Source organism: Arvicola amphibius, chromosome 14 (genome assembly GCF_903992535.2).
Source record: "Arvicola amphibius chromosome 14, mArvAmp1.2, whole genome shotgun sequence".
Classification (NCBI taxonomy): Eukaryota; Metazoa; Chordata; class Mammalia; order Rodentia; family Cricetidae; genus Arvicola; species Arvicola amphibius.
The window spans coordinates 38,988,407-39,012,080 of record NC_052060.1 but is presented as its reverse complement, the minus strand read 5'-3'; the positions used below and the strand labels follow the sequence as shown (position 1 = coordinate 39,012,080).

The window sequence follows — 23,674 nt, the reverse complement described above, 5'->3', positions numbered from 1 at the left end:
CAACGAGAGCGGGTTTGGCTAATTGTTTAGCTCTATCTGACACTTCAACGGGACAGAGGCCACCGTGTGTCACAGAGAAGCCACGCAAGATCGCTCAGAAAAACAGAAGGCTTCTTCTCATCTTGTTTTCATTCCAAACTCTTCCAGACCTATGAATTTCATTTAAAAGCTCAGAGCTAGCAAAATATACAAGGAAAATAAGAATGGGAAAAAAAGTAAATTTAAAAATTCGAGTTAAAAAAAAAAGAAGCAAACATAAGCTTGATCCTTTTGTACTGTTAAATAAAAACTCGGAGGAGATAGGAAAACAAAGACAGAAACGGGAGGAGTCTTCCACAATTCTCACGCCGGGATGCTGATGGCTGCTCTGGTCCCTGGCTCTGGTGGCACGTGACAAGGTGCTGTCCTTGCTGAAGGGTGACAAGTCTGCACGGAAGAGAAGTGCACACAGGGACCGGAAGCGATGCTGCTCAGCGGGCAGGGCCTGCTAGCATTCTCATGGGCATTTTTTTTTCTTTTTTCTTTTTCAGAAACAAGCGTTTTTCGGCTTGCTTTTGGAAGTCGGCGCTTGCAGGAGACAGGAGGGAGGGCCGGCAGTGACTTGTCTCTGTGGGTCAGCGTCTCTAGCAGTGACCTCAGGGTAAAGAGGCTGTCAGTGCTCCTGGGGTCAGCCGGGCAAGCTGTGGAGACAGTCTGGGTTTTCAACAAGCTTCCATCTCCAGAAGAGGGCCTGGGGTCGCCGCCTTGGCTTTGCACGTTGGGAATGAGCTTCTTTTGCCGCCTCAAGAAGAAACAAACGAAATACTATTAATATGAATTGGCCACAGGCCTTGGAAGACTGTACTTTCTATTACAGGCAGCGTTGTCTGACCTAGGAATTTAAATGATCCATTTTCTCAAGTTCATGTTGGCTACAATGGATTGCTGGATACAAGCCAAAAGACCCTCAAATGCATCCCAGGGTAAGCACAGCAAACTGAATTTGTACTTGGCTCTGTATCTGTATGTGCAGTGATGACGTGACATGGATTTAAAGTGTTGGGTCTTGGTTAAACAGACAGACAAAATCACGTTCGGAAAAAACATCAATAGGAGGAATGGGCTAGACATGAACTGGAGAGGTGAGCAAGAGCCAGGCCAGGGGAGGGCCTGTCATGCTGAAGTATTAGCTGGTTTAAGTTCACTGTAGGGAGCCACTGCAGGAGTCTACACGGGACTGGAACGTTCCAGACAGCCAGCATGCTGCTGATGCCGATAACTACAAGCCTAACACACCTAGATGTGCTGTCCGTTCTTACAGTTCAAGGGGTGGAAGCACCTCCCCTTCCACTTACGTTCTCAAGATGATTCCCTCCACAACAACAGAGACATTTAACGCTAGCCAAGAATGCATACTCTGCAAGGATTTTAAAAGAACTGTTTTTCAAGACAAAGAAACCCTAGTCTCCAAAGCTTTAATGACCTGAGATTTACAAAGGCGATTAAGGGCGAAAAGGAACTGTAACCAACGGAGACAGACACAGCAAAGGTGTGGATCCGTCCCTCCACCCAGGAAAGCACTTTTCTCCACGGCTTTGAACTTGAGGCAGGCGCAGAAGCCCCGCGTCCCATCTGGAGCCTTTGACAGCCTCAGACAAACCCACCCCTCTGTGCTTCTGATTGGCATATCCCCCTTACAAGTAGAACGTTCTCCCAAATGATTAATTCTATGCTGCGGCTCCTTCACACTTCCACTGAAGAGGAGAGGATAGAGCGATCGGATGACAGAGAGAAAAGCCCAGCCTGGGTAGCCTAGGGACTTTCCACAGGACTGAGACTTGGAGTAGAAGAGGGCGCCTGCCCACAAGCTGTGCTGAGGAGCGTGGGGAGAGGCCTTCTGTGCGTGGAGGAGGGCAAGGCTGTGCATGGAGGACTGCTGCTCCCACCACAGCTGTCCCCACAAACACCTGACCCAAACCGTGAAGCAACTGTATCCCCCAGTAGCTACTGAGAAATAAAACAAACCAAGACAACGGGAGGAAAACATCGCAACACTTGAGCTGTGAAATCTCCACACAGGATTTACAATTCTACTCTGCAAGGTACCCTTTCCCCACTTAGCAGAACAGCACCCTGCTCAGCGGGAGATCCTAGTTGTCCGGTGAGCAACACACTGGTCCTCTGCTCAGGAGGATCAAAGAACTACAAAAGGCAAGGCCTTCTTTTCTGATGAGAGAGAGGAACAGGACTAACGTCTGGGATGGGCGTGGACCCCACAGATCCTCGGTTTACTTTGTGCTTCTGCAGGAAGGAGGTGCAAAGGCTTGGTCCAAGCTCTTCTTCCTGGGCAGTTTTCCTCAGTCTGTGATGGGATTGTTTCTTAAGAAATATGGTTTCTAAAGAACACATGGCCTTGAAGTCCTTCACTGCTGGCCTAAGCCAGGCTGCTTCTACTGTGGGAGACAACCTGTCCCTCTTTGCCGGGGTCTCTCCCCAACCCCGGGTGCAGGGAATTCTAAAGTCATGCAGTAAAACCAACTTCTGTGGCCTTGCTATGACCCCTGTTCTAGAGTAGAGCAGATCCCTTCTCCGGCCTGCTTGCCTACAATCACCCCCCCCCCATTCCTCCCTTCTTGAGTTGGGCTCAGTAATAATACAATAGTTAAGACAAGCATGGCTGCCTGCAGCATCATTTCCTCACGAACAAGACATAACTTACCTGGACAGACTCTCTCTGTCTTATTTCAGTCAATTTCTCCGACATACGCATGGTTTGACTGCCTTTACTTCATCATTCTGTTGCCTCGCAAACCCCCCCCCCCCCGACAAGTTGGTTGTCTTCAGAGGTGCCCTGCATGGCAGCCTGCCACCCCAGATTGAGTTCCTGTTGGGGAGCTGTCATCTAAAGCATCAAGGAGGCTCTTTGCCTGTCCTTGGCCACCCCGTTAAAATACATGGGCATCCGGGCAGATGGACTCTCATGCCCCATGGGAGAAATGGATTCCTGAGTGTGGTGGCTTACATATATAAAACGGGTCAGATCGAGATTCTTTTGAAGAATCCACTGGCACCAAGCTCCAGAGAAGGGAGACTTGCCACGGTCTGCAGTGGGGCTGGGCTTGCTTGCTGGCAAGGGACGGGGCTCCACCCACTGAAGCCTTCCTGCACAATCAAAGCAGCAATTATCGAGCCCTCAGCTTCAAAGGGAGCCAGCCAGTCTCTCTTACAGATGTTAAGGCCAGTGCCCGGCCATGTGGCCATTAGTGCAGTGCCTTTGACAGCCGCACAGAATACGATGCCCCTCATATCCCAAGTGCTACGCTTTCCTGAACCTATCTCCAATCCGACTCGAAACCTCTCTACTCAGGTGGAACCCAGACCCTCTCTGGCTTATGAAGAGCCCGCAGGGAAAGGGCAAAATCCAAGATCTGACCCTGAGAAACTGGGCCTCTGGCTGTGGCACAAACCTGAGAGGGAAGGGGGAGGGGATGGGTAGGAGGCCCCTCCTCTGTGAAAACCAATGTGGAATGCTATTGAAGGCTTAGAGGCTTGGGCAGCCGAGGCATTCTCCCAGCTATTGTCTGACAGGGGAAGCTGGCACCCCGGCTACCTGGGCTTGGCAGCTACAGATGCTCAGGCAGGGCTAGCAAGACGGGTCTCTAGGGACAAAGTGCAAACTCTCCTTCCCTTTACAGCGTGCTCAGAACTGGTGAGCAACCAGAAGCAGTGCACTGGGACGAGATTCACCCCCTCCACCACGTTGTCCCGCCTCCTGCCACTTCAGCCTAAAGGCCACCAGCAGGAAGTAGGGGCCTGAATGCGTTTCCAGTTATGACATCATCTTTGGAAGAGTATTAAAAATCAGTTTTGTGAGAGGTGAAAGGAGGTTTAACTCCAAGAATTAATTGCCTTGTGGCAACATGCTACACCCCTCAAGCCAGCAGCAGGCTATTCTCAGCCTGTTGCGGCAGGGCGAGAACTCCTGCGTTCCACAATTTAATGTATGTGGAGGGTGACCGTGCAGGATTCCAGGGCAGGACGCAAGCAGGGCAGAGTTGTCTAGCCCTGTCTTTCTGCAGAGGAACCGAGGCAGACTGTGACGGACTGGCCCAAGGTGACCCCTGTGACGGCAGCAGGGCCATTCCCCCAAGCATTCTGCTTCTACTGGGCCATCCATCGCAGTAATGACTTCAAGGTGACCGTGCCTGCCAGAAGCCTGGCACTGGCTCAAACTTTACACGGTTTCATACACGGGGACAGTGCTGTGTGTTCTCACTTATTTGTAGAGGAGGAAATCATGGCCCAGGGAGGTGAATGAACTTGTCTGACATCACCCAGCCTGCAGTGGGGAAAATGCTTCTGAGTGCTCAACACACTTTCACCCCCACACTTTGCAACTAAACGATCATTCATTTTCTTTATCCCCCCAACTTCTCTCTGTCCATCTGTCAGTCCATCACTGGACAACAGCACCTTTATCCTGGCAATGTGCTCTACGCCTAGAACATCCTAGCTTTGCCCAACCCAAGATGTTGCGCTGTTTGAAAGCAAACCTATAAAGAGACCCGAGATGGTCAGGCCACGATGCAGCTCAAATCCCCTGGGAGAGCCTGTCCTGACCTACTAGGCCTGGCTGTAGGTCCTCGGCAGCGAGACAACCTGGGGTTTGGGAAACGGGAAAATGGAAATGAGTGGTCAGGGAGCTTGACACTGAGGTTTTTTTTTTGTTTTTGTTTTTGTTTTTTTTGCAACAACCTAGGGTTCCTCAACTCCCCCAAAAGGCTGAAAATGTGGGATCCACAGGCTGAAAATGGGAGGGTCAAGGAGACTCAGGCTGACCAACAGGGAACCACGATGAAGCACCAAGGAAGCAAGATGATACCACTTACGGGGATTTCTGGCATAAAATTAAAGAGCACCAGGGAATTGCTGGGTACAGAATGCCTTCTCCAACAGTGGTGGCTGAGCAAGTCTAAAGGCAGACCAGAGTACACTGAGGAACTTGGCGACCATCAAGCTAGAGCTGAATCCAAACCAAAAGTGTGAGCACTCTTGCTCTGGACTTTTCTATAACATGGTGAATGCAGGAATGACGGCTCCCTGCTAAGGCTCCAGGTGCCTCGGCGGATCATCAGGAGCGCAGCTGCAGCAGGGAGAACAGTGGAGGGGTTGGAACATCACAAGAAGCCACAGTGATGCCACGGAATCCATGCGCAAACCCAACACAGTTTACTTCTATATAGCACCCTCGGGCCTCTAAGTCCAGGCCCTTTGCTTTCGACTTTTCTTATTCATTCAGTTTTTTTCTAAGGTTCCAATCCCCACAGTGTAACAGAAGGCACATATTCCTCATAGAGGGAAATCACTCGTATTGCAAAGAAAGTTACAGAAACATTAGAGGCAGCAATTTAAAAAAAATTCTTAGACTCCCTGGAGCCATTTACAGTAATGCCAAGCCAGCACAGTCCTTGTAGCATGTATACTACAGTACACACGATGTAGTGATGTAGCATGTATACTATAGTGCACACGGTGTAGTGATGTAGCATGTATACTATAGTGCACACAGTGTAGAGCGATGTAGCATGTATACTATAGTGCACACAGTGTATAGCAATGTAGCATGTATACTATAGTACACACAGTGTAGAGCGATGTAGCATGTATACTATAGTACACACAGTGTAGAGCGATGTAGAATGTATACTATAGTGCACACAGTGTAGAGCGATGTAGCATGTATACTATAATTTCAGGCCACCGTGTTGAAGGTAAAATTGTACTTAAAGCCTTTAAAAAATACATGTGTATGGGTGTTTTCCTACATGCGCGTCCCCACATCACCCATGTTTCTGGTGCCCATCAGAGGCCAGAAGAGGGTGCTGGATCCCTTGGAACTAGAGTTACAGGTGGTTGTGAGTTGCTGTGTGGATGCCAAATATTGAACCCAGGTCCTCCTTCTGGGTGAGCATCCAGTGCTCTTCACTGCTGAGCTTTCTCTCCAGCCCCTTAAGTCCTTGATTAAAAAAAAAGTTCATGTCTGGAGCTGTGGGTGGTGCAGAGTGGCAGAGCCTATTGTCTAGTTTCTGTCGCTGCGATAAAACACCATACCCAAAAGTCCATCAAAGTCAAAGGATGCGAGGGGAGGGACTGATGTAGAAATGTAGCCTAGCAGCTCTCTGCTCCTGGCTTGCTCAGCCTGCTTTCTTTCTTCCTTTTTTTTTTTCATGATTAACCCAAACTACAAACTAAAATTTATAAATTTCAAATATATCAGTATTTACAATACTTTTCTCTATGCATTAACATGGAAACTTACCATGTATATTACAAGAACCTAGGACTACAAGAAAGTCTTATACAGCCTGCTTTCTTATACAACTGGGCCAGCCCACGTCCATCACTAATTAGATAAACGCTCTGTAGCCTTGCCTATGAGCCGCTCTTACGGAAGCATTTTCTCGGTTGTGATTCCCCTTTCTCAGATGTCTCTAACCTGTGCCAACGTGATAAAAACAAAAACCAAAAAAACCTAACCAGGATACTTACCGTGTACAAGGCCCTGGGTTCTACCCTGAGTACCACACACATACTAATTCTCATGTTCTGGTATTTAAAGAGATAGAACTCCGGGTTTCCCTCAGAAGGTGGCATTTCCCAAAGTTCTAGAAACCTCATTGAGAAAAAGATTCTATTAAAATTTGTCTAAAACAATAAAACAATTCCTTCTTATTACATAAGTTAATTTAGTAGATAGGTGCAATTGTGATTCATAGGTTTGGGGACAATTCTGGATCTCACGCTATCTCCGGGGAGTTTTAGTGAGCCTCGTGTGCATCTCTTCATCCCCAGCTAAATATTTTCAATATTTGTTTCTTGTGTATGGGTGCTCTGTCTGCATGTGTACAATGTGTGGTGTGTGCCTGATGCCTCACAGGCAAGAAAGGGGCTTGGGCTACTCAGGAACTGGAGTTGCAGATGGCTGTGAACTGATCTCGGGTCCTGTGGAAGAGCGGTCACTGATCTAAACCACTGACCCATCTCCACTGCCCTTTTAGTTAAGTTTTAGTGGCAGCTGCTCAGGGGACCTGGTTGTTTTCTGAGTTCAACTTTTCTATTTCTGCTTCTCTGGCCCAACAGTATGATAGAGGGGCAGTCCTACCTGACACCATTCTCACTGGTGCTAAACACATGTTGAAACAAGGTTTTGCTTTTTTTGGAACTTTCTGAAAATCGCCTACAGCTGTTTTTACACACAGCTGTGGATGCAAAGACTTGGGAGTCTGAACTATGCCCATCAGTGTGCCAAGCATCCTGTCACGTGGATGAGTGTGGTGGTTTAAATCCGAAGTCTCGGGCATTTGATGTTCAGTGGGGCTATTTGGGGAAGCTTTGGAGGGGTGGTATAGTTGGAGGAAGTGGGTCACTGAAGTGGGCTTTGAGAGTTTGCCTGTTTGAGTCACTCTCTCTATTTCATGCTGTGGCTGCAAATGTGAGCCTTCTGCTTCCTGCTCCTGCCAGCATGCCCGCTGCTTGCTGCCATGTGTCCCTGCCATGGTGGAACCAGAGCCCAAATAATCTCCTTCTTCTATATGTCTTGGTCATTGTGTTTTTATTTCAACAACAGAAAGTAGCTAAAACAATGACCATGGAAATCCTGGATGCAGGGTCAGAATTTGAAAACTCAGTTTACAGGGTAGCTGATTTACCTACGTTGTCATTATATAACCATCTCTTTGTTAAAACAGTGTGATGGAGCCTCACCTTCCCTGTCAGAGGTCTGAACTTTCTAAGGAACATTACAGCCCAGAGTGCTTGCTGCCTTACGGATTCTCTGAGAGGTTTCTACTCCTCTGTGGCAGCAGCGGCAGCCATTTGTAGACACGCAGCGCACCCAGAGGAGGGAAGATGGAGGCAGGCCATTCCTTCAGAATGGGCAAGCAAGGCACAGAAGCTGTGGAAGAGCCTCTTCAGGACACCAAGATCTCCAGCTTCAAGCAAAGTGAGCCAGGAATCTCAGGCAAGACAGACGCAACTAGACACTGCATTGTGAAGAGAGGCAGGGCAGCCTCCACTAGGGGGCGGTGCTGAGCACGGCTTGCGTGACCTGACTTCAGCTGGGTGGCTGGCTACTGCACAGCCAGGAATTGAGACACTGTGACCCCGGGCCCCTCTAACCTGACAGCCACTCACCTCCAGGGATAGGAGTTGTTTCCCAAGGTCTTTAACTCCCTTTAACTACCTTTAGCTTGCAAAAATTTTCCATCAGGTGCTTCCTGTGTGTTACAAGATGAAGAAGGGAGAGCAGGTGGCATGTATTCTCTTTCTAGGTAAGGCAGGCCTTTGTGGAGACTCTGGACAAGTGTGAGGATTTCTCCACCTGCCTCCAAATTCCCTTTAATCTTACCAATTCAAAAGCAACAACAAACAACCACCGCCACAACAAAAACCCTGGCTTGGTTTTCTACCTGAACACCAACCCAGAAGCAGACGCCTAGACCTGTAACGAGGCTGGTGTTCACTTGTCAGGTAGACAGATGTGCCAGGGTGAGCTTCAGACTATACAGGAAAGAAACATCTTTGGAAGACCACGGAGGATGTCTGACTACTTCCCAAGTCTCAGAGGACAGGGCAGAAGCTGGGGCGACAGCACCGGCTCCTCCAGACCCTCGGGGCTCCGCCCTCTCTCTGTCTTTACATCTCAGTCCTGGCTCTGCAGCCGGGAGGTCCTGTGGGAGGAATCACAGGACCCAGGAGCCTCGAGCCTTTCAAACGCCAGCAACAAACAGCAGCCAGGAACAATATTCTTTCAACGTGAATCCAAGCCCAGCACAATTAACTCCTGTAGCCTGTACAGCGGCTGGCAATTAACTCTCCCACACAGCTCCTGGCCTCGGGCCGTGAAGGCTGAAGGCTCTACTTAGTGATAAACACACTTCTTCATTTAGTTAGAAGCCTCTGAGATAAAGATGGGGATGGGGCAGGCAGGGTGGGTGTGAGGGGCTGTGTGTGCATTGGGGTCTCCACTTCTGCGCCTTTAGCCAGGAGTTCGCTACCTTCCTGAAGGATCTTGTTTGTCCTTTCAAATGAGCTTGTGGATACCATATAATCAGAGGCGCTACATTATCTGTGTATAATTTTGGCTCTGGGACTTGTTGGACTGCAGTAAATATTAATAAACTTGTTTACGGAGTTGGTTTCTAATTAATAAACCCAAGTGATCAATTTTCCTGATGTTTTAAAACATCTGGTTCTTCGCTTATTTTCTTCCACATATTGACTAAATCAGGAAGAAAGAAAAGTTGAGTCTTTGATAACGATCTTTGACCTCCTACAAGCTGCTGAGGTGTTGTAGGTTGCAAAATCAAACCCAGGCCAAAGCCCTACAAACTTTCGGTGACATCACTGTGTTGTGGAATCTAGGAACTTTCTGACCAATCCACAGCCCAAACTCCAGCCACCCAGGACATTGCCTCTTTCCTACCCAGATTTATTTATATGTAACTTATAACACAACTATAGCACTGAGAGAGAGAGAGAGAGAGAGAGAGAGAGAGAGAGAGAGAGAGAGAGAGAGAGAGAGAGAGAGAGAGAGAAAGAGAGAGAGAGAATTTCTCTGTATAACAGCTCTGGCCATCCTGGGACTTGCTTTGTTGACCAGGCTGGCTTTGAACTCACAGAGATCTGCCTGCCTCTGCCTCCTCCCGAGTGCTGGGATTACAGGGCTTCGCCACCACCGCTCAGCTCAAATCATATTATTTTATAGCTACTCATCTTATGCCTATGGCCTATCAAACTGGTAACTCCTCTGGGAAGGGGAAGGACCTTAGCTCCTAGCTTACCCTCCGGCTAATATCTACAATATATTAAAAACAAACACAAACCTCTGGGGGCTGGGAAGGAGGCACAGGAGTCTAAGAGCATGGACTGCTTTTAGCGAGGATCTGAGTTGGGCTCCCAGCACCCACATCAGGGGCCCACAACTACCTGTAACTCTAAATCAAGGGGATTCAGCGCCCTCTCCTGGTCTCCACAGGCACTGTACTTACATACACAACCCTCCTCACAAACATTTTTTTAAAGTGCAATGGTGGCACACACCTTTAATCCCAGCACTCGGAGGCAGGAGTAGGCAGACCTCTGTGAGTTCAAGGCTAGCCTGAGCTAGTTCAGGACAGGCACTAAAGCTACACAGAAGCCCTGACTTAAAAAACAAAAAAAGAAAAAGAAAATTAAAGTGACCCCAAAGCAAACAAAACCCTCATAAAGATAACAACAACAAGAAAACCAAACAAGTAATACAATCGATACATGGGTAAATTATCTAAACAGCTACTTTTGAGAAACATGTTCAACATCTTTAGCTATCAGGGAAAGGCAAACCAGTTACATCGAGTCCACCCACCCCAGTCTAGATGGCTGCTGGTCACAACCTATCCATGTGGGATGGGAATGTAAGTCAGTATAACCACATGGAAATCGGTATATGATGGTTTCCCAAAACACTGAAAGTAGGACCTATAGAATAATCTGGCTCCTGGGTAGACACCCTCAGACAACAGAGATACCCCCACACTCAGGATTCTGGAGGGGCTGTTCACAACAGTCAAGTTATGGAACCAGTCCAGGGGTTTGGGAACAAATTAATTAGGCGAGAAAATGTGGAGTACTATTTAGCTGTAAAGAATGAAAATTAAATTGTTTGAAAATGGAATAAGAATAAGTCATTAGAAAAATGGAAGGAACCAGGGATGATGATGTTAGGTAAAATCATCTAGACCGGGATAAACCATTGTGTTTGCTCTCAAATGTGGAAGCTACAGGTTATAAATAGCATGAAAGTGGAGGAGAAAGGGAACCCACAGAGGGGAGAAGAGGTGTGGGAGAGAGCAGTATGGGGGAAGAGGGCAAATCAGAACAAAGCCTAGTGACACATGTATGTCTATAGAAGCACCATAACAGTGATGGGGTAGGCCATCAAGCAAAATGAAGTATCAAAATTCCACATGGAAACCTGCTACTCTGTAAGCTAACTTAACAATAAAAATAAAATAATTTTAAAAGACAATCGCATCACAAAATTATTTATTTTGTATATTAACCCAAAGAGTTAACTTCAAAAAATTTTTTTTCAAGTAAAGGAAACAAGAACTGGGGGCTGGGGCTGGATGGGTGGCTCAGTGGTTAAGAGCACTGGCTGCTCTTCCAGAGGACCTGAGTTCAATTCTCAGCACCCACGTGGTGGCTCACAACCATCTGTAATGAGATCTGGTGCCCTCTTCTGGCCTTCACGGATACATGTAGGTAGAGCAATGTATACAATAAATAAATACATTTTTTAAAAAAGAGTGTGGGCAGGCAGGCAGGCAACCAAAGGGGGCAGGGGGGATTCTGAAAATTCAGAGGGTCTGCTAAGAAACAAGAATGGGATGGGAGGTTGAACTGGGAAGTAGGAATGAGTGGCAGGGAGGGAGGATGTGACCAGGCAAGGTGTGTGTCCTGGAGTGTCTGTGAGAAACCTATTCATGTGCAGCTAACTGTAGGGTGTTTAAGAAGTTTCCCTGAGCGCACTGAGGAGTGAGGCCTCCTGGAGATGGAGCCGGTTCCCACCAGCCCCAGGCGCTGGGTTTTATCGGTTTTAAGTGTAGCTGGCGCCATCCTCTCAGAACTGAAACAGGGATGTGAGGAGTTCTCAACCTTCCTACTGCTGCGGCCCTTTAATACAGTTCCTCACACTGTTGTGACATCTCCCCCCCACCCTTTAATACAGTTCCTCACACTGTTGTGACATCTCCCCCCCACCCTTTAATACAGTTCCTCACACTGTTGTGACATCTCCCCCCACCCCCGCCATAACATTACTTTGTTGCTACTTCATAACTGTCATTTTGCTACTGTTAGGAATCATAACATAAATCTTTTTGGAGATAGTTGTTTGCCAAAGGGCTTGCGACCCACGGGTTGAGAACCGTGGCTCTACACACGGAGTTGGTTCTAATCCAGTCCTTCATCTCTCCTAGGCTTGCTCCTGAGGCGAAGTCAGCAGAGGCAAGTCAGGGCCTTCCTACCCCATGAGAGAAGCCAGACCCACATAACCAGAAGTGTTTCTGAGCACCATGGGGCACCAGAAAGCCACTCTGGGGAGGGGAAGACACTCAGAAGGTGATCTGCACAGGAAGTGAAGAACCACACAGGGCACACGACACCGTCAAAGTCACACAGGCATTTAACTGTCACACGGAACCCCTCGGGGTGATGGCAAGTTAGGGAAAGGGTGCAGGCAGTCCCTGTTGGGTCCCCCAACAGCATGAGGCAGCTCAGACCAGAAGTTAAAGGAGCCACAGCTTGGATGCCCCTTCTCTCTTCAACCCCAAGTCCAGAGACTATAAAGGGCTATTCTATGCCACACAGCTCCCACAGGGCCTGTTCTGAGAGACGGGTGGCCCAGTCCCAAGGTTTGTGTTTTCCACTATAGCTCTTACAGAAGGAAAGGTCTTCCCGTGTCCCAGGACAAGAAAGCTTGTTTTCATTATAGCATCGCATTGCCCTGCTATGCTATATGCTAGGGTTGTGTGTCAAACACCCTCGAAGCAACACAGGTAGCACATGACGGTGGGGACCTTCTCCACCCTTTGCGGTGCAGCATCTCCAGGTCTCATAAAACCTGGCTCAATACTGAAGCACTGGTGAGCAAGCAGCAAGTCAGTCACTGTGTGCAGGGAAATTTCTGGAATGCCACAGCAAAGGGAGGGGTGTGGTAGGGGGAAGGGGACAAGGAAAATGTGTTCATCACAATTCTCTGGACTCTTTCTGGATGGCGGCCTGGGTTCCTCTCTGCTCTGTACTCATGGCTACCAGGGCGTGTGTGTGTGTGTGTGTGTGTGTGTGTGTGTGTGTGTGTGTGACTTCAAAGACCCCAGGCCAGTGCAGGGGATGAGGGGCAGAGCAACATCATGACTCTAAACCAGTAGATGCAACAGCTCAGGCGCCACCCAGCAGCGGGGTGGGGGGGGGCGCTGAAGGAAAACTGGGGAGCAGAGGCAAGGCTTTGTCTTGTTTTTCTTGCATATTCAAAAAACACCCCTTGACCTTCAAAGAGAAAAAGAAGTGGCCAGAGGGCTCAAGGGTCGCTGTGGCTCATAAAGAAACGGGCATCTGCAGGAAAACAGACTCAGCCTTAGCTTTTATATCCAAATAGTATCGACCATGAAAGGCATTAAATCAAGTTCCAACTCTGAAGTACTACAGTGCACTTTACACGAGGCAGGTGGCTCTAAAACTGTTGGTGCAAAAGTAGCGTTCGGTACAGCACTGAGCGCCAGCCGTTGGCACACTGCACTCCTGAGGGCCTTCTGCATCGGGGCGGGAAATGGAAAGGGTGGCCGACCATTCCTAAGAGGTCAGCAATGAAAGGTTATGTTTATAAAACAGTATACAGCCGGCGACACCTTGGCTGGCAGAGGGCCATCCTGGCATGCGTGGGATCCTGGTTGGATCGCCAGTGCCATGCCAACCAGGCATGGTTGTGCAGGCCTGTCATCCCAGCACTCAGATGGTGGAGGCAGGAGGGTGAAAGTTCAAGGCCAACCTTGGCTACATTTGAGGTGAGATGGAGGTCTGCCCTGGGCTACACGAGGCCTGTCTTAAGAAGGTAAAACACAGAAACAATACGAAGTGTGTACGCATACTTTTTTCTACTTTTTTTCGAGGTGGCTGTCTATGAAGTCATATGTATCTCTGTGCACTGAGGACAAAATGAGGCGGCCGGCTCGGGAGACCTTGAGAACACCCATTCAGTCGTAGGTGGCCGTGGCCACCATCTGTGACCTTGCTACATTGCGAAACGATGGAGAGTCACCCACGAGAAGAGATGGCCTTTAACTGGGGGAGCAGCCACTCAGAAGTGGCTGAAATCGGTGAGGCTAGATCAGGCTAGGACAAAGGCGGCATCAGACAGGGATTTGGCAACCTGGGAGGTCGGAATTGAAGATTGAGAAAGTTTCTCGGGAGAGGAAGGAACGGGGCTGTCACGAGGAGCAAGGAGCCCTTCTGCGTTCCTACTGTGGAAAGACCTGCTCATTACGTGGTGGGCCTCACTCCTTCTTCGAGGTAAGGAAAGCAAGGCTAACAGACTGATACGCAGAGTCCAGGCAGCCGGCTGATTGCAAGTTCAAATCTCCCAGGTACCAGAGCCTTCACGGGGAGATTTCCATAGGGAAAATCCTATGAACCTTCAGGACCCAACGTAAATTTTGAAGCGTGGATGAGGTCGCCTGGCTTATCAGGTGCATCCATACTGCAGGTCAAGGCTCCTCCAAGGCCTGCTGCTCAGACTGGTCTATTCCTAAGTAGAGTGAGCAGGCCTGCCAAGAACAGGCTGTGCCCTCCATCTACCTGGAGAACTGCTAAACTTGTTTGGATAGAGCGCAGGTCTCACGAGGGCCAGTTGGGAGAAACTGTGAGTAAATGACCTGAGGCACAAGGACGGCCAGGGCAGATCTCCACCAGGTGACAGGACTGCAGCCTTGAGGCAATAAGAGCTAGCTATGTAGAGAGGTGGCATCATCCATTTGTGTCACAGAAACTCCCTCTGAGAGCATTACGGATGACCCGTGGATGGAAAGTCTATGCCCACAACACTTCCCCAGACTACGATAACAACAGTAGCAGAAGCTGGGCAGTCTCGGAAGGAAAGGCAAAAGAGGACCTGAAGGGAGTCCGATAGGACCGGTGACTGGAGAAAGCACAGGTTCTGGAGAAAGAACACCGTAGAAACAAAGGCAGCTGTTGTGCAGAACGGTTACACCTGTCCATTCAAACCTGAGACCCAGCCTTCACTTATAAAGCCAGATTCCCTGGGTCATGTGGCTATACACTAAAGATTGCTCATGGAAATAAGGGAATCTAGTTTTACTTACAAATCCTAGGATGCTATCTAACAGTGGTTACCAACAAAGAAAAACACTCAAAAGAAGAAATCAATCAATCACTTAAGTGCCCATCTGATATTTTAAAATAGAAAAAACAAATCACATCAAGTTTTCTCACTACAAACAAAACGTCCACACATCATTCCAGCTGAGTCGCTACAATGTAGCAGGGCTGACTGGACTACAGTGATGTTGCTCAGACCCATCCCTGCTGGCAGAGGAGGGTGACGTGCCGCTCCTTGTTTTTTCTTTTTAAGGACTTTTTTCCCACTGGTCAGTAAGAAACAGCTGAGGAGGAAACGGTGAGGCAAGAGACTAGAGAAGTGAGTGGAACAGGAGGTGTAGTAGAGGTCAAAGCGCAACACTGTTTCGCAAACACACAGCCGGGATAAAAACCGGGGGAGCATCAACAGAATGAGACTGACTGGGGTGCCGGTTTCCTCTCTCAGGAACAATGCTGAAGGGAACTGGCGAGAGCGGGGGAAGATCCACAAGCAAGAGCCTCTTGTTAGCACTAAATCAGAAGCAGGGCCAGAGAGTTGATCTTACCATGTTTCAGATGTAGGCAGCTGTCATTCTGGGACCTGTACCTGCAGAAAATTGTGTCTTTAACAAATTTTTTATGGAGAGGTTTCTGTACATTCCAAACACGTAGTAGTAGCTACAACATCATGTGGACCTGCTTGCTTTGCTTTTTTTTTTTTTTTTTTTTTTTTTTTTTTGTGGTTCTCATCATAGAGCAGCCATTTCTGTCTGTGCATCGCATGTGGCAGGCCTTCTAACAGAAGGAAGAAGGAACTAAAGTGGGCCCTCGCTGACTCCGGCAATCAGTGCAAGCCCCGCCATTGTGTTGTTTAGCATTAAGAACCCCCAAACGCGTGAAAGACTCTCAAGGGAATGCAGGGTAGCATGTTGTACTGTCATCATAAAAGTGATACCTTTGGACTATGCAAACAGAGCAGAGGCAGAAGCAGAGAGGACACAGACAACAGAAGGTGAGGGGAAGGGAATCAACCGCAGCTCCTAACTATGACTTTGGGAAACAGGGATGGGAAAGGAATTTTTTTTTACAGGCACTTTCACATTTAAAAGAAAAGTCTTTTGGAGATGTTAAGGAATTCCAGGAACGAAAGCCGAGTGAGGGGGTCACACGTGACAGTCACAGAAGGAGGCAGCGCCTAGGAAGACGTGGACTGCTGACAAAGGAGAAGGGCAGGAGCAGCAGCGCCAACAGAGAGCCACGCAGTACCTACCTGAAGTGGATTCCTGTAGCTTCTCTCTCTTCCTCTTCTTCTTCTTGCCCTGGAGGACAGAGGCACAGTGTCAAGACAGAAAGCGGAGGGCAGGCATGCCGGTGCGCATTGTATGAGAAGCACGGACAGAAGGCGGCCAGCCGGCCAGACACAGTGACTGACTTTCCGCACTTCGCGTGCATGCGTGCGTGCGTGCGTGCGTGCGTGCGTGCCCGCGCGCGTGAGTGCGGGTCCTGCAGCTTCTTGGCTACTCCTCTTAACTGACCGACACGCTCAGACACACCTCGCTGTACTGTCGTGTGGGGAGTGCCCATGTCGAATCTGTGCATGCTGTGAAATGTACTACACAACAGTTTATGCCCACTGCGTCAACCGAGAGCCCAAATCCCTGTGACAGGGGCATGATACAACCAGGGACAAAGGCAGAAGAAGTGTGGAACCTGGGAAGCCGAGGCCTCTGCTGCTTCAGACAGACGTGATGCTGATACGAGAACAATTTGAAATACATTTCAAACACATCAAGGGCAAACGAAAAAATCTGGTCACATTTTAAGTGGCGTAAATTTTCATTTCTCTTCGAAACTACTCACACTTGGTAGGCTCCAGCCGTGGCCCACTGACGTGAACCATAAGGGGTGAACCTGTGACAGGTATGTTCAGCTAATAAACATTTGTCACAGCCAACATGTCTGGAGTGATGGCAGCAATGAGCAACATCAACAAACGAAGCTGGTCAGAGTCTACTGAATCTGTCATGTGACTATAAAATTATACATGCATACTTTTCATGTACCTCAAAGCAGTTTCTCTTCATGCCACACGGTTACTGAGTGAGGCATGCAGTTTTGTGCAGCTGGCTGAGACTCTTCCTAAGCGCTAAGGCAAACAGCCTGGACCAATGAGCCAGGGAAATGGCTCCTCAAAAGAACATCATCTTTAACATGACCAGAGGTGTGCCTGGGGACTAGAGCATGCTTCCTGCATGGAAATGTTCCTGTGAGGCTGCTTCCTGCTGGAGCCTTCTGCACTTTCCTCTCTTGCTCCTGTGGGCATGGGTCTCAAGTGTCATCTCTTTCAAGAACTTTCTCTGTCCCATGCCTCATTGTTCTTCCTTAGACAGAGCTGGGGCTCTTCTGCTGAGCAAATTCTCTAGGATCCTGAGCTCAGGGCCACGCCCATCTATTCACCAGCTGTGCCAGGAGTCTCTGACCTGAGCCTCTCCCCACCCTCCACCCTGCAGCCAGCCAGTGTATAACGCTTGGAGCATCACTGCTGTGACTGCTGTGAGGTACAAATCAGTGAGGCGAGAGAACCTGCATAGATGGCAGGCAAAGAGGGACCAGTCTGGACATATTAATGAACTAATTCATGCGCAGTAAAATACCTTTTGTCAAAATTACAGACTGTGCGAGCCTCGGTGGCAGGATCAGGATCACCTCACTCAAGGAAATCTATGTGCTGTTGACTTCACAACAACTTCATTTGTTTGTCCAAATTACAGAAGTAAACCCCAATTGCAAAGATCAACGATGCCGCCGAGAGGGCCATTTCAGTGCTAAACCCAGATGTACGTTTGCTGGTCTCAGAGGGCCAGGAAGCATCCTCGCTGTCCAGCCTGCACCTGACGTTAAACTCCTGCTGGGAATACTGTTGGTTGGAGAGGGCTCTCACACCTCTGCTTGGCCTCAGCCATCAACGGGATTGTTAAAAAAAAAAAAAAAGTATGAACGAAGCTGGGTCTTCCCTTCATTCAAGCGAGGCCCATGGAAACAATTCCCGCTAACCACCATGGAGAGTAAAATCTTGAGAGATAAACTCATCATCCACCAGCTTTCTTTAAAACTACTCTTTTCATGTGAAGGGGAAGCAAAGGAAACAAGAAGAGGGAGGAGGAGGAGGAGAACGCGTGCGTACGTCTTTTCCATCTTTCTAAATGCTAAAACGTAACGCTTGAAGATCAGAACCAGAGTTTTCGAGACTTTCAGCAAGCAATGCTAAGCACATGCAAACTTCCAGCTCGGCAAAGCTCTTCTAGGGGGCCAGTGGTCCCTTCCTAGGCAAGCCACAGCCAAAGGACAGGCAGCACAGGGTGAGAAGAGGGCGCAACAAAGACTCCGTCTGTGCAGGCACTAATTACAGCTCAGGGTACGGAAGCCAGTAGACGTGTGTGTGTGTGTGTGTGTGTGTGTGCGCGTGCGTGCGTGTGTGTGCGTGTGTGTGTGTGAGAGAGAGAAACTATGCAGATCCTCACGTTGAGCTACTCCACCGCTGTGGGCAAACTGCTTGACCTCTCTGACCTCAGCAGCCCGAGAAGTAGGGTAATGGTGCTGATGCCGCCGGACAGTAAGGATGGAGAGTAACGGAAGGAAATCAAGGCATTCCCTACCATCAGCAGACGGTAGCTATTAAAGCAACCAAAATGACAATGTGGGGGTTGACTTTGTCCTTGCTTCTTATTTCCGGTGTCAGAGTTATGTCTGATGTATAATGCTCCAAATTCTGAGCAGTAAAGTGGCGTTGTCAGTGGAGTGTGTGTGTGTGTGGGATGCTTGGCCTGTTCCTAGAAAGATACATATGTTTCAAATGCTGCAAAGTCTAATATGGGACATGTGACCTTAGACACACAATGTTGTCACTGTCTCTATGGCAACTGGAGCGTCTACAGCAAAGGCCATCATTCCACTGTACACTGATTCATGGCTTCACATGTGTGGTTGAAGGGACAATTCCTCTATGTGAAGACTGTTCTGAAGGGCATTCCTGCTGCTGGTCTCCTGTTATAGACTAAAGTGTCCCCTCAAACTCCCACACTGAAATCTTAACACCTCCTGACACCCCGGAATGTGGTGGAATGAGGTGGAGGCTTTGAGGGTGCTGGTCGGGGTACGGCCACTGTGAATGAGGCTAGTCCTTGGGAAAAGGGCAGCCTGTGAGAACACAGCCAAGTGTTTGGGAGTGGCCCTCGGGTGCCCAACCTATTGCTGACTTTGGTCTCGGATATTTCAGCCTCCAGAACAGTGAGCAAGAAATTTTTGCTTTTATAAGCCACCTAGGCTACGGTATTCTGTTGTAGCTGTCCGAGCTGAGCTAAAAATTATTTCCAAAATATTCTATTATTTTTAAGAATCTAAACCGTCAAAATTGTTTTAACTTTATATAAAATGACAAAATTTCAACTATATCATTCATAATACACTTTCTATAATAATCATTTCTATTTCTATAATAATATAAATAGTAATAGTCTACTATGGCAAGACAGTGTCAGGAAGATGTTCAGACTATAACAGTAAGAGAGCTTGCAGTATAAGCGAGATAGTTCTTGACAATAAAATTATAGATTTTGGCATAATTTTGATATAATAAAAAAACTAGAGCATGATAATCCCTACTCTGTCTTTATTCAAAGGACATAGAAGATGTCAGGGCACATTAATACGAGATTTAAATAATCACGTAGTTCTAATTCTGTATAAAAACAGTCACCAAGGGCTGGAGAGATGGCTCAGAGGTTAAGAGCATTGCCTGCTCTTCCAAAGGTCCTGAGTTCAATTCCCAGCAATCACATGGTGGCTCACAACCATCTGTAATGGGGTCTGGTGCCCTCTTCTGGCCTGCAGGCATACACACAGACAGAACACTGTATACATAATAAATAAATAAATATTTTTTTTAAAAAAACAGTCACCAAAACATGGTGTAACATTTGTAAGACAATCACCATCTGGAAGGAAATCTGACACCATGTGTCAAGAACTTGAAAATGTTTATATACACCTGGGCAGTGGTGGTACACACCTTTAATCCCAGCACTCGGGAGGCAGAGGCAGGCAGATCTCTGTGAGTTCAAGGCCAGCCTGATTTACAGAGCTAGTTCCAGGACATCTAGGTCTGTTACACAGAGAAACCCTGTCTTGAAAAACAAAAATCAAAAAACAGACAAACAAAATTTTTATATCCTCTTTCTCAAAACCCTGCTACTATGAATCTAGCCTGTAGAAATAATGGTCCTGTGCACAGAAAAAACACTCTACTGTGCACAGACATATCCACATCAGGGGGTTATATATCACTCTAAACGGGGAGAGAGAGGGAGAGAGAAGGAGAGAGGGGGGAGGGAGGGAAAATCTAAAATCAGGAAAAAACAGGAAACAGACATTCACTTAACAGAATATTGACATAAACTTGATTTTCATAAAAGAAAAATGCATTTTTCTATAAGAACAGGAAACGTCATAAAATATATGTACATACACACACATCTCACCTATATGCGAAACTAAAGACCCACAGAAAACATACAAGAAGGAAATATAGTTAGCACTAATCTTGCTTTTACGTGGTGAAATTATAGGGCTTTTGTTTTACATCTTTTCCTGGTATTTTAATGATAAGGGGTTTTATGTTTTGATCTTTAAAAGAGCTTTATTTAACAAATAAATTAGTACTCACAGCAACAAAACAAAAGCTTAAAGTTGTCAGAACCCAACGTACTCATGAAATCTTTATTACACAGTTCGTTAATTTCCCAAAACAAGAAACAGTGCCAACACCGTGCATCCTCCAGACATCCCCCTTGAGAGAGAGAGAGCAAGGCAGGGTGGGGGCGGGGGTGGAAAGCCACAGGGATAGACAAAGGCCTTACATAATTGTCTCTTGCTGACCAGCCTGGATAAAGCTGCATATGTAGCTGTCTTTCTTTCCGTGCTAATTCATAATATTTGGCCTGCTCTTCCCGGGAGAGGGCGTGCCACTAAAAGCAAAAAGGAAAAGGGAAGAGAGAAGGTCAGTGAGGCAGCAACAGTCCAGCTCGTGTTTCAAACTCTGACCCATGGAGTTAATGTACGCATTTAAACTCCGGTTCACTTCTAAAGGGGAGCAGTGTTGGTACTAGAGAAGCCCTCCTTGGAGTCTGGGGGCTGGAGAAAAACTCACACTTTGGTTTCTCTGCCCTGTGGTCCTGTATCACATGCAACACATCAAAGCATTCACAGTGTAAGATCTGTCGCCCACCCGTTCTTTATGCCAATACTCTTGTGCATGAACCCACATACCCAGCTTTGTCGTTTCTTCGTCTGGAGCTTACACTGGCGACTGAACCCAAGCAGCACTTATTTATGAAAAATGTGATAATTTCCAGATGCCTTTAGGACAAGCACATCCCCCTTCCCAACTCTGTCTTCTAAAGCCATGTGATAGCATCAGGCAAGTCTACCGAATCCTGACACCGCCACTGCACAGCACACTTCTGGCTGGGGCTGGCTCCTGGCCAGTGGGAAAGCAAGAAGACATGTCGAAACTTTGTCATCTACGAGCCTGGGACTGATACAGAAGGCACAATGGCTGACAAGCTTGCGCTTATGAAGGCAAGGGGTCCATTTGCGATTTTGAGGATTCCACATGCATACTTCCTTACAAGTAAGTGTTTGTGGCCCACTTCTCTGGGTCCCCAGCAGACAGGTTTCTAGTACTTTCCCCACTTCTCCCGTGCCAGGATCTGCCAGAAACACCTTACACGGAGCAGTGGGGTACCCACTAACTGTGAGGAGGAAGGGTCCCTCCCTGAAAATGTCACCGAGGGAGCTGAGAGCCTCTGCTTCTCCCATTCTGGACCAGGCAGTCTTGCACGTGGATTCTAATTCCCTTACCTTGGTTTCTGGTTTCTTTTTAGCTTTTTTTTCTTTTTTCTTTTTTTTTTTAATGACTTAAAAAGAAAAAGGAAGGTGTGGTTGGTTGGGGAGGGGAAGGGAAGGAGAAAGCAGGAGAGAAGCTCATGAGAGAACAGGCTCTCACCAGCGTGGCCTTGGGCTTGAAGGTTTGGCTTGTTCCCTCAGAAAGCAGGACTGCCTGCTGCTCTACTCTGACAGGAGAACAAGGGAGCCATCTCACAAGGCTCCTGGCACCTTCTCGCCGTGCCAGCAAGGCAGCCACAGCCGAGCCCACAGGCCAGACAGCCACTTCTATGCCTTTTGAAATCCCCTTTAAAGCCAGCCCACTGTGGTGGATCAGGCAGATGGTTTATTTTTTATTTTTAAAATTGTATTAGAAGTGCAGAATGTAAAGTTGAAAAGCATGGCACACAGGTGACTTGATGTGCGCATAAAGGCACATCACGTGCCACACTTTCAAAAACGCTTTTATTATATTTGTGTACATGCGTGTGCGCATGTGTGTATGTATGTGTGTGCAGGCACACATGTAGCAACTTAAACACAATTTATGCGAATTCATTCTCTTCCTCCATCATGTAGGCCCCAGGGATCAAACTGAGGTCACTGGCCCTGGGTGCCAAACACCTCTACCTGCTAAGCCAGTTTGCTGGCCCATAGTAATATACTCATCTATCTATCTATCTATCTATCTATCTATCTATCTATCTATCTATCTACCTATTTTTGGTTTTTCAAGACAGGGTTTCTCTGTGTAACAGCCCTGGCTGTCCTGGAACTAGTTCTTGTAGACCAGGCTGGCCTCAATCTCACAGAGATCCTCCTGCCTCTGCCTCCCGAGTGCTGGGATTAAAGGCGTGGATCACCACTGCCCGGCAGTAATATACTTTTGTTACAAAACAGTAATAACAAAAAGTGGGGAAAGGTAGCAGAAAACAAAAGAAGTTACATGGACCATAGTTCTCTGTGCCAGCAGAATCAATAAAATGGGACAAGCGGAACCAAAGGAGAAAGCGTGTATGGACACCCATGGCTATTCTGTCCAGAAAGCTGCACTGTTTTCACCCAGGGATGCAGCCAAGTATAAGAAGTCTCAAGAAGCTGGACACTACATACATGTATATATGCATATGTATGCATGCATAACGAAACACTGATCGCTGATAATCACTACCTCTCATGATGAGTGAATGTGACTGCAAAAGGCAAAAATGTCACCAAGCTGGGTGAAGAGAAGAAGTGGTCAAAAGACAAGCAGCTTGCCACTTGTGAACCTGTCTCCTAACCCATCTGACACGTCCTGTGTCCTGCGTCACATTTTAAGACAGGAGGATATTAGCATAACTAAGAACTTTGCAACCTGAGAAAAATCTAGAATGGTAAATTAAAATTAACACCCCTTCCAAATGCAAACCAAAGTTGGATCTTCTACCAGGTACTTGTTGTTCAGGGAAAAATGGTAAGAGAAGATGTGGGCTGGTAGTGCTCATGTGATTTGATATCCCTGATAATTCTAGCACAGGGCATCCACACATGATCAAGAGTCAAAGGTCATTTCACGGACTCGAGGGCAGTAGGTTCCACAACAGTACTGAAATTTTGCATTAAAGAAAAAAAAATGTAAGAACTAGATAAATAGTTTTCCTTTCAGGGGTTTCTAAAACACAACTAAGAAAACATTTTTCTAACTCATTAATTACTGGAAAGATATGTATTTTTTAAAAAATCAAATTTATTCTTAAAACATTGCCAAGTCATCCGGGGACACATTTGTTTAATTTTAAGAAACTGCTAAGACATTCTAACAGCCAAGTTGCTGTAAATCTGTAGTGAGCAGACTTCG

General features: G+C 47.4%; 1 protein-coding gene across 1 annotated transcript in view; it reads right to left on the bottom strand.

The window, feature by feature from the left end:
* Lef1 (lymphoid enhancer binding factor 1) overlaps positions 1–23,674 on the bottom strand; it is a 110,533-nt gene continuing 86,859 nt past the window's right edge. Inside the window, exons 9-12 of the mRNA XM_042054139.1 lie at positions 20,808–20,915; positions 16,163–16,211; positions 15,459–15,499; positions 1–781 (exon numbers count right to left, since the gene is read on the bottom strand). Coding sequence (XP_041910073.1) covers positions 15,465–15,499; positions 16,163–16,211; positions 20,808–20,915 — 192 coding nt within the window. The 3' untranslated portion in view covers positions 1–781; positions 15,459–15,464. The remainder of the gene's footprint in view (positions 782–15,458; positions 15,500–16,162; positions 16,212–20,807; positions 20,916–23,674) is intronic.